The sequence below is a fragment of the Solanum pennellii genome, chromosome 5 (assembly GCF_001406875.1).
Source record: "Solanum pennellii chromosome 5, SPENNV200".
Taxonomy (NCBI): domain Eukaryota; kingdom Viridiplantae; phylum Streptophyta; class Magnoliopsida; order Solanales; family Solanaceae; genus Solanum; species Solanum pennellii.
The window spans coordinates 7180642-7191631 of NC_028641.1; the positions used below are offsets into that span (position 1 = coordinate 7180642).

The 10990-nt window shown below is 36.6% G+C and overlaps 2 protein-coding genes across 4 annotated transcripts; one reads left to right on the top strand and one right to left on the bottom strand.

Moving 5' to 3' along the window:
• Nucleotides 1–77: 77 nt before the first annotated feature.
• LOC107020195 (beta-arabinofuranosyltransferase RAY1) lies at nucleotides 78–5688 on the top strand. Of its 3 annotated transcripts, none has more exons than XM_015220482.2 (6): nucleotides 78–468; nucleotides 754–1097; nucleotides 2011–2263; nucleotides 2355–3122; nucleotides 3370–3616; nucleotides 4016–5688. In XM_015220482.2, exons 1-6 carry the CDS (start codon nucleotides 298–300, stop codon nucleotides 4456–4458), a joined length of 2226 nt encoding a protein of 741 aa, XP_015075968.1. In that variant the 5' UTR covers nucleotides 78–297; the 3' UTR covers nucleotides 4459–5688. The 3 variants fall into 3 exon arrangements, with proteins under 3 accessions (XP_015075968.1, XP_015075969.1, XP_015075967.1); XM_015220483.2 differs by having other exon boundaries at nucleotides 79–468; nucleotides 2112–2263; nucleotides 2349–3122; XM_015220481.2 differs by having other exon boundaries at nucleotides 82–468; nucleotides 2349–3122.
• Nucleotides 5689–6638: 950 nt separating this feature from the next.
• Nucleotides 6639–10090, bottom strand: LOC107020316 (inorganic phosphate transporter 2-1, chloroplastic). The gene is made up of 3 exons (XM_015220620.2): nucleotides 9104–10090; nucleotides 7784–7975; nucleotides 6639–7680 (listed from the first exon to the last, which is right to left on the bottom strand). Exons 1-3 carry the CDS (start codon nucleotides 9830–9832, stop codon nucleotides 6859–6861), a joined length of 1743 nt encoding a protein of 580 aa, XP_015076106.1. The 5' UTR covers nucleotides 9833–10090; the 3' UTR covers nucleotides 6639–6858.
• Between the last annotated feature and the right edge of the window lie 900 nt (nucleotides 10091–10990).

A 10990-nucleotide genomic window follows, 5' to 3' on the forward strand; every position in this document is an offset into this window, starting at 1 on the left:
GGAGAAAGGAAGAAAACATAATACTTACTCCGTCTAGTCCACTATTCTAAAAATAGATTTTTCACTTTTTGACATATCATTTTCCATAGATTTTTCACTTTTTGACATATCATTTTCCTAATCCATAATGGAGGATTGGAAGTTGAAGTTCCACTTCCAATTTGATAGTTGCATCTGCACTCATTCACTCACCATTAAAATAATAAGTACTTTAGTGAAGAAACGTTGACCCTTAAAACCTACGGCTGCCTAACGCATAATGCCTCACATGCTTTTAACTTCCCCTTCTCCATTTCCATGCTTTTCCCACGGCGTTGCTGCTGCTGCTGCTGCTGCTATTGTCAACTTTTTCACTTATTATCGACTTTTATTCCCTTAAAGCTCCACCAAATCATGAACCCCTTACTTTCACAAACAACAATGAACTCCTTTCAATCTTTTCTCTTCCATTATCTCCACAACAAGAAGGTACATTTTCAACAAAGCTTTCATCTTTATGCATTTACTACAATCGAGATTCATTTCTTTCTCAATCTTTATGCTTTTACTATGCTCATTGCCACTCAAATTCAACAAAGTTTTCAACTTTATGTATTTACTATGATCTTGTGTTCTTTATCCCCTTTCTGTATTTACTATGCTATTGTGTTCAACAAAGCTTTTAACTTTATGTATTTACTATGATCTTGTGTTCTTTATGCTCAAATAAATGCTGATTTTTCTTTGTCTTCTCTCTTTTGGTGGATTTAACAGGCAAAGCTACTTGGGTTGTGGTTGATTTGGGTATGGGGTTTTATCTTGATTGGCGTCTCCTTTTATGCTACTCAATTTATGCCATTGCCATCTTATTTTAAAGGTCAGATAAAAAAGACCATGCTTTTCAATGGTGAATTGGTGGATGGTCCTAGTATTACCATATTTACAGCGCCAAGGCCTTTTGTGGGTACTGTTGGGGAAAGGCAGACTCTTGCTATTCGATCTTGGCTTGGCTTGTCACCAGATATTAGTGTCGTTCTTTTCAGCCAAGACTCTTCTGTTTTCTCCTTTGCTGAATTATTCAGTCACAGGGTATCAGTTGAGCCTAACATCGATTTCACGTATGAATTTACTTTGTTTTCTTAGTTAGTCTCTTTTATGCAAGTACTTTTGTGTTTTCTCTGGGAAATAAAGTTACAAACTATATTAACCATAAAAGTCAAATAACCTTGATGGATATGTTGTTATAGTGGGACGTTTTGGGACTTGACTGTTATTATGGATAAAGTTGAGTTACTTTAATAGGAGAAATGTTCCTTTTCTTTACTATTATTGTCCGTAAAGTTAAGTTCTTACTTAAACGAGACAAAAGTAGTTTTGTAATTTTACGATTACCATGGATAAAGTTAAGCTCAGTAATCACACCTGAAATTTAATTGTTTTCTTGTTAGTTAGCGATTTTGACACAGTCAATCTGCATAAAAAGGGACTTATCGTGTGCACAAAGTGCTTTTGGTTAGTAAGAGGAGAGTGGGTATATACTGTTTGCAGTATTCCCTTTGCATTTCTGCAAAGAGGCTGGATATAATCTCTGGCACTATGCTGATACTGGAATTTTTTAATGCCAAAAAGTAGGACTTCTAAATTAAGTTTGGTTTTGAACTTGTAATTATATCTCCAATGGTCGTACATGTTTATAAATAACACAAACATTGAGCATACACAGAGAAATAGGATATAGTCACAGTTGTTGGTTAAGTTACTTTATGACAAATGGTCCAAGTTGGTATTTCATCCCTTGGTATCAGGATTAAGCTTACACATTGTATGTAGATTGACAAATGTATTTTGCATCGAACAATAACTTAAGAGCTTAATAGCTGAATGAAAGAGTTTGAGAAGAGGATCAAATTGGTGATCACTTTGCTAAGAACCAGATTTATTGGGTTGTATGTAAACTTACATTATTTTTGTCAGTTTTAGGTTTAAGTTTGATCTGGAAATTTTGAGCTGTTACTTTAACTTTTATTTTAGGTTCCTAGGCACACCATTTTTTCATTCCATGGTTGCAAGATCAAAAGCATCTTCTTCAGATGTTTCTGTTGTGATTGATCCAAACACTGTACTCTTGCCAGACTTCATTAAAACTATCAGACATGCTCATAGACTTGATCATGATTGGCTCCTTTTTTCTTCATCAAAAAGTGTGCCCCACTTCCCATTTCACTTGGATGCAGATGGAAAACATTGGATCCGAGATGGTGGAAGCCGAGTGAAGACCCAAAAGGTATGGTTAAAAAGGGACCTTACAATTGATTTGGACAGGATCAGTCTTGAGGAAACTTCTTAATTTGAGTATGCTGTTCCTGTAGTTGCAGGATTTCCTTTCACAAGAATGGAAATGGAACCTTTGTGAGGAAAAAATGCTAATAGCATGGAACAGTGGAGATCTTCCCTTGCATAAAGGAGTCCTTCCCCCTTTTCTATATGGGAAGGGGCTTCATAATCGCTGGCTTATAAATGAAGCTCTGCTATCTGATTTCAGATTTGTTTTTGATGCTAGTTGGGCCATTTCCAATCTGTACCTTAATGACCTTGGCCAGGATTTCGATCGCACCAGTGGCGATTTTCTTGGCCTGGCTACTGGAAAAAGGTTTTGGGAAGTCGCTGGCAACTCCAATTTGGCAATGCTTTATGGATCATTATATTTCCATGAACAGAACTTCTCTAACATATTTAGACTTTTTCAGTGTGGAGGATACTATCTCTTCATAAACTCCGCAAAAATGGTTGTTTACCCTTTGAGGTATAAAGGATCATCGAGTTTAGGAAAAGAAGTTATGTTCAAGTCAACAAGAGAGAAGAATACTTTAGAATGCATTGATACTATCAGATCAACTGAGGGAGCTAAGGACTGCTCTGTGAAGAACTACTTGAATGTGTCGATGCCAATTTCACTTTCCTTGTCTTTAGAAATATTACTCTCATTTCGTGCAGACAAAAATAAGACAGTTGTGCTAGCAGTTGTTGGGTATAGTTACAAGGACATGCTAATGAGTTGGGTCTGCAGGCTACACCATCTCCAGATCTCTAACTTTTTGGTCTGTGCTCTTGACGATGATATATATGAGTTCTGTGTCATGCAGGTAAATTATTTTGTTTGTTAACTAATATTCTCCACACTTAATGTGATTGACAGGTTGAACCATTGCTGCATCTTAGTAATAGCTCACAAACTTATCTTCCCGCCTAATATGCCTGCCATTTATTATGACTACCTCAATTTCTTGGGAAAACTATATGTCTGACCCCATATACAGAATGTTAAGATGTCATCCCCCTCCCTTCTGTTTTACCAGTTACTAAAATACTAAGATGAACTTGTGTTTCTAGGGCCTACCCATCTTCAAGTATGCCCATCTTGAGACGAAGATCAGCTTTGACAACTGTCATTTTGGTACTGAGTGCTTTCAGAAAGTAACCAAAGTCAAGTCCAGAATGGTTCTGGAGATACTGAAGCTTGGTTACAATGTATTAATGAGTGATGTTGATATTTATTGGTTCAAGAATCCACTCCCCTTGCTTAGCTCGTTTGGCCCTGCAGTTCTTGTGGCACAATCAGATGAATACAAGTTGACAGGTATTTATGTATTTCCCTTTGAAGGACACTATCTTTTTTTTGTTGAATCCTGTGATTTGGAGTGCTAAAGAAGTACTCCGTTATTTTCAATTTGTTTGTCTGGTTTTGACTTTTGAAAGTAAAGAAACTTTTGAATCTTGTCCTCTTAATTAAAGATATGTAAATGTACCAAAATGCCCTTTACTCTTGTGGCCTTAGATGCCAAAAAGGAAGGAGACATTCTTTTTGAAACGGACTAAAAGGAAAGTAAGACATTTCAGGGAGTAATTAGTGGGATTAATCTTCAAGAGGAAGATATCTACTTATAGCATGCTTGTGTGTTGGAAGATAAACTGTTACCCGCCACTTGATTTAAGCTTAATGTCTCTTTATTTGCACATATGTATGGCTCAACTACAGGACCTATAAACTTACCTCGACGTCTGAATTCTGGGTTCTATTATGCTCATTCGGATGCTATGACTATTGCTGCACTTGAGAAGGTCGTGGAGCATGCAGCAAACTCAAATCTCTCTGAGCAACCAAGCTTCTATGATATGTTGTGCGGGGAAGGTGGATATAATCGCATAGATGACAGCAGATGCTTAGAACCTCAAACAAACCTGACCGTTCAATTCCTGGACAGAGACCTCTTTCCAAATGGTGCATATAAAGATCTTTGGCAAGAAAGAAATGTGAAGGAAGCCTGCTTGATGAAAGGTTGTTTTATCATTCATAACAACTGGATTAGTGGGAGAAGGAAAAAGCTAGAACGTCAAGTGCCATCAGGGCTCTGGGAGTACGATATGAGCACAAGGATGTGTTTGCAGACGTGGCACAAAACAAAATTTGTATATTTTTGAAACAGAAAATACTTGGATGTTTTATCATAGAAGACTTTGGTTTTTGCCGGTTGAGGAGAATACAAAGAGATTTTATTGTTGGGGGATATAATTTTCTATTTGGCTTTGGAGTTATCACTTATCATTTGAGATAATGTTAAAGCTCATAATGGCTGGCCTAGAGAAACAAAATATGTTATTATGCTGGAGACTTGTTTATATAGAGATATCTGACAGCAACTACACTCCTAGTTTTCTGTTTCTGATCCAAGATGCTGGTAACTGTTGTAGCGGCCTTCTAATTGCTGGAAATGCTGAAACTTTGTGGTAACAAGTCAGGAACAGGTCAGAATACTGACAGAGAATCTGAAAAAAAGAAAAAGTTGAAGGAAACTGATTCTTTTAGCCTGAGTTTGCAACTTAAGGATATCACAGTGCGGATAGTTCATCCTGGTGGGAAGGTAGATATGTACGACTGTGCCATTTCTGCAGCTCAGTTATTAAAGAACTATCCAGGAAGGCATGTAGCTCTGCCAGACTTCTTCAATCGTCCCCATGAATCTCTTCTCACTGCAGATGATGTTCTATTGCCAGGGCAAAAATACTTAGTAATCCCGTCTAGTAGTGTAGAGAAACTGAAGCAAAGACACACTCATAAAGCAAAATATCCCACTGAAATCGAGGAGCCTAAGTTTGATCGGGAAGTTGTGAATGTAAACGGAGATTGTTCAGAGGACTCTATCAGTTTCGCAAAGCACTTCTATGCCTCCAAAGAGAAATGGTCTGGTTGGTTATGGAAGAAAATGCAGCAGGAGAAAAAGCCATTTGTATCTCCTATCCCGTCTCTGAAATCATGGAAGGATTCGAGATGGGAACCTAATCTAGAGTCAATAGAGGAGATTTCTCCATAAGTATCCCTTTCACCTGGTTCTCAACCCGTTTAACTTGTACCAAAAACATCTGGTATGTCAATTCTCTTATGCTGTTTTAACTGCAATGGTCTATCTTTTGCTAGGAGAGATCATGGTCTTCTTGTATCAGTTTTGCAAGATTTGTGTTCTTTTTTCGTTCTTATTTCTCAATTCTTATGAGTCATTACTTTTATTGGTTACAAATGTTACCTGCTGGAAAACAGCTGGACAGACAAGGAAGGAGAAACCTTTGTACTATGTAATATTCTGCTATTGTATACCACATAAACATTCACAGCTCTGAATATCCAAGAAATAAAAGTATCTTCATTTTTTATAATTATGGCAACAATATTTCCTGTTTAGATTATGCATGCACAGTGTGATCAAATTGGACCACGTTAGATTTTAATCATTCTGTCGAAGTTAGACTAATCTCTTTACTTGGATAAAGAACACCTCCTCATTTTCTCGTGTTCCCTGTACTGCCTCCCTTTATTCAACAGACCCACCTCAGACCGTACTTTTCGTTACTCATATGAAATGGCCCTACTACCTGTGCTTTCAGTCTACAACATCTTAATTTTTAGTCTCTTGTTAATTGGTAACAAACTGGAGTGCTGACCTACTGGTCCCAAGTATGTGAATAATGGTTTCAAACTTTAATGTCTAAGATCAGCTACCTGACATGGAAGTAAAATTAGATGTGAATCTAATATATAAGTTTTAACGGGTTCAACATCTAAGGTTGTTAGCATTGAACCCATTATATGTTTAAAGTTATGAGTTCATATCTACTATTTGTTGCTATTTTTGTGAATGTTTACATATAAATTTATGCTCTGGTTTTGAAAGTACTAGGTTCAGATGAATCCGGTATCGGTATAAGCTACATCCACTTTTGAGTAAAATACAAAGAAAAAATCACATTTGCTCAAGTCCAACAGAAAATTTAGAAGCTCATGTAGGATCTTTGGTTCCTGAACCACCTGTTTGTATTACAGTCGCCATAGATGTACTTGGGATGCTGTCAATATTATCCTTGGTTTAGTACTCAGGCGTTAGTAAGTGAATTCATGCGCTTTCACTTCTTTATATTCATTAGCTGTAGAGAAAATATCTTTTGAGGCTTAAATATTTTAGAGAAACTTTATATTTGGTGCTACGTCCATTGGCAAATTTTAATGGTTGCTGATACAGCTTGATCGAAACTTTTAGTGTGGTCTCGACAATTTTTGGAAGTTGTTCTATGTTGTAGAACACAGCTTGAGCTAAGACCAACTGAAGCAATAGTTTAAGTAGCAAAATTCATAGGAAAGCAAATTGCTAACAGACAACAAAACAGATTCCTTGTTCTTCGTCCAAACGAATGGACTATCACTCTCTGCTCATAGATCAATGAGGTTAAAAAATTGCAGTTCTCAAATCACGACAGGAAGTCCATCTTTGTGATTTCCTAATTAATCACATACACCAAGAAGTTTATGCTGCATTATCTGTTAATTTACACTCAGAGCAAGTATGACAAGAGCTTAGTGAATATCCATGTGTAAATAACAGCAAAGGTAGCACCAGCTGGAATTGTCACTGCCCAGGAAGTTGCAATCTCTCTCACTGTCTCTGCTCTTACACTGTTAAATCCTCGAGCAAAACCAACACCCATGACTGCTCCCACCAAGGTATGTGTGCCTGAGATTGGTAAGCCCAGCTTGGACGCGCACAAAACCACAGATGCGGCTGCGAACTCAGCTGCAAATCCCCTGGTGGGTGTTAATTCTGTTATCTTCTTTCCAATAGTTGCAATCACTCTGTATCCCCACATTGTTAGTCCTGCCACAATTCCAAAGCCTCCCCATGCTAGAACATCATTTGGAATGACAATATCAGCTGCACTGAGCCCACCTTGAAGAATGGATAATGCTGCAGCCAATGGCCCTATTGCATTGGAGACATCATTTCCACCATGAGCAAATGACATGAAGCAGGCTGATAAGACTTGCATATAGCCAAAAACACCATAAACTATTTTCAGTTGTGTTCCTTTAGGACCTGCAATGTCTGAAAGAAATCCAATGTTTTTAGTGTCAGTAGTTTCTGGTTCTTCTGGTTCTTTTGAACTGGCCTTGGCCAGGAGGTGGCCAAGTTGGCCCCGGATGATCCTGTCAACTGCAAATGCACTAATGGCGCCACAAGTTATAGCCTGGCCAAGAGCTAGATTCAAAGTCTTGCTCAAAGGGAGAGCTACGAAAGAGATTCCAGTGACACCAAGAAAGACAGAAATTGGTCCAGCTGTTGCAGCCGCTTTTCCTGGGTTCCGAGCACTGTACACAAACTAAAAATAGTAAAAAAAACACCAGGATTAGGAATTGCAAGTTGGATTAAGAAAGTCCTGTGACTGGAGCCTGATACAGAGTATGCACATCAGAAGAACATACCCTCCGTATGCATTTGTACACGAGAAAGGACACCACTGCTCCCAGTAAAGGTGAGATCACCCATGAGGAAATTACCCTTGCCAGTGAACTCCAAAAGACTGCACCAGTTCCCCCATAAACAAGACCAAAACCAACCATGGATCCTACAATACAATGTGTTGTGGATACTGGCAAACCATAATATGATGCAACCTGAGCAAGAAAACAAGGAGCTAACCAGAAACTTCATACGAGAGTACTTGGCGAATTGCTAAATGGACAACAGTGTTTCATCTGTGAAATGCATGATCAGATAGATGCAGAGTGATATAATGGAGATTCATCTGAATGAAACATGAAGGGAAGGCAGAGGTTCTAGTTAAGACTTATTAGCCATTTTTTAGCAATTATAGTCTAAAAAGTTATTCCGTCAGGCAATTTGTAGTCTGTGTTTCCCATGCAATTTGAACTGAAGTTACATTTGTGTCATGTGAAAACAACCAAGAAGTTACATGTGAAAATGTTGATGTTTACTATTTGTCAGCTCGGGTTAATGATCAACATTGATAGTCAAAACACAAGTATTTGTTAATTAATTACTTGTGCCATTCCCATAAGAACATAAAATAAAGTTATGTCAAGCACATCTATTCAGTCTATCCATAGTTGATTTGGATAATCTATGCATCATCAGTACAAGGGAGCAATTTGCCTAAGTTGTTCTTAGTTTTATCTAGTGACAAGAAACTCAAGACGACTTAGGGGTTGTTTGAACAAGGGATAATAATCCCGTCATAAAATGCAGGACTATTTTATGGGATAGTCACCAATGTAATCATTCAGCCATCTGGTTTACCAAAAATGGCCGAAGTAGACACTACATAATTTTCTGTTATATTATCCGATATATATGGTGGGATAACTAATTCCAGGGATATCCCAATCCATGGGATAACTTAGTCTACCCCAATGCCCATACCAAACAACCCCTTAAAGGTCAGGCATTTCAGAGGGTTTCCCATTCATGTCACTGATTCATTTTTTAGTTTTTATTTACAGTAGTGTTCAGTTGCCTCCCCTAGCGGCTCGCACAGGTTTCCGGTAAGTTCGTTCATCAAAACTTAGGCAAATAGAACAAGAAATCATCTACTGGTTGATCTCCAGGAACTTTTCTGACTTCATTAACCCCTAAGCCACACTTATGTTAATTAGTACTTGTTTAAGTTCTATATACTTGTGGTATATGTGAAATATACACAATTATGTTACTTGTAAAAGGTACTTGCTACTAACTCTACTTAAAAGCATATTCATCAGTAGTCTATACTAAAGGGAATGCACCTGCAACCATGTCCCTGCAGCAGCCAAAGAAGAAAGCAGACCAGCAAATAGTAAAGTATCTTTTCCTTGGAAAACATTAGCCACAAGAATACCCTTCTGCATTGTATTAGTAACATGTGTTCCCATTAACAGTGCCCCTGAAAATTCAAGAACACCAGCCATGACAACGGCTTGTCGGAGACTCAACGCCCCTGAACCAACAGAAGTTCCCATGGCATTTGCCACATCATTAGCTCCAATATTCCAAGCCATGTAAAAACCAAACAAGATTGTTACATATGACAAAATCTTGTACTTGAATCCCAATCCTTGACCCAATGACTTCATGAAAAATGGCAAAATCAGTGCAGCTAATGCAATGCATATTGATATAGCAGAAGCTGTTCTTGAAGATATATGAAAAGCTTGTGCCATTCCAGGTAACTCATCTTCATCCTCAGAGGAAATAGTATTTTCTTGGTGGGATTTGATTTCAAAGTTCTCACCTTTTTCATCATCTGATTCAGCAAAAGATGATAAAGCAGCAAAAGGGTGTTTAAAGCTGGATTTTTTCAGTCTCAAAAATGAAAAACAACATGTCTGTGGCTTGAGTACAAGAAAATCTTTCTTGGGAAACTGAGTTTCATTGGTAAACACACAAAGCCTCTGTCTTGGAAAGAAAAGATTAGAATTATTAGCTACAAATTTAGTAGAGTTTCTAATAGAACATAAAGAGTAGGAAGAAGTCATGACTTTTCAATTTTTTTTGTTTGTTGACAAAATAGTAAAGTAGAGTAAAAAAAGAGTGTTATTGAGGCAGATTCTTGGCCATGGGAGTAATATGAAGATGAAGAATTTTGTGACAGAACAATTTGCATAGTGTGTTTTTGTTCCCAAATGGAACAAAAGCTAAGGGTGAGAATGGATTGGGATGCTAGATTTGGTTCTGTTTGTAATGAGTGGTGGTCATAGCTTCTCTAAATTGGAATTTCATCAACATGACCACTAGTTTTTCAACTCTAAATGTGACACATTTTTATTTGGAATCTTGTTTTATAGGGTGTTCTACTGATGGTAGGCTACGAATACTAATTTTTACCTTTTTTGAAAAATATTATTTACTATTTTTTAATTAAATTTGAAGTAATATATGATGAATTTATATTCATTTATGCATATTTTATTGTGTCATTGTGTAAGATGTGTTTTTAAGATAATGGATGAGTTTGAAACTAAAACAAATGTAGAAAGTTTAAACAAGAAAAACTGTCTTTATTATTGGTCGAGAGAGACGTAAATAAAAGAAATTGTTATGATCTTCGAGATAATTGAAGAAGGTTGTACTAATGAAATCATATAGAAATAATTAAATAATGAAATGCTCAAAAATAGTAAAATATGTGCTATACAGTAAGGATTTCAGAATTTTCATTAAGAATGTTCGGAAATTAAAAAACATAAATGTATGAACTAAAGGGTAAATTAGCTTGCAAATTGAGATAACATTCACAACCCAAGTTGCACAACCCAGTCAGAACCTAATTAGTATATACAAAATTACTGAAAAAACTACATAATTATGCTCACTAATTTAGCAGATTAAGCTTTTATTATAATAAAATAACTTATTTTCTTACACCTTAAACATGTCTTTATTTCGAATCCCATATTTATTTCTGAGAAACACTTTATTAAACATATAAAAGGATATTTTCTTTTTTATTTTTTCACAATCATTGTCTTGACTACAAGAAGATTTTCTCCTTGTTCTTTCATCACATATACAAATTTCGATAATTTGATGGTGAGCCTAAAAAACAAAATAAATGTTAAGATTAATAATTCAGGTAAATACATTTACAATACATAGAAATTAAATGTTAGAATGTCTTCAAGCTACTAATATTA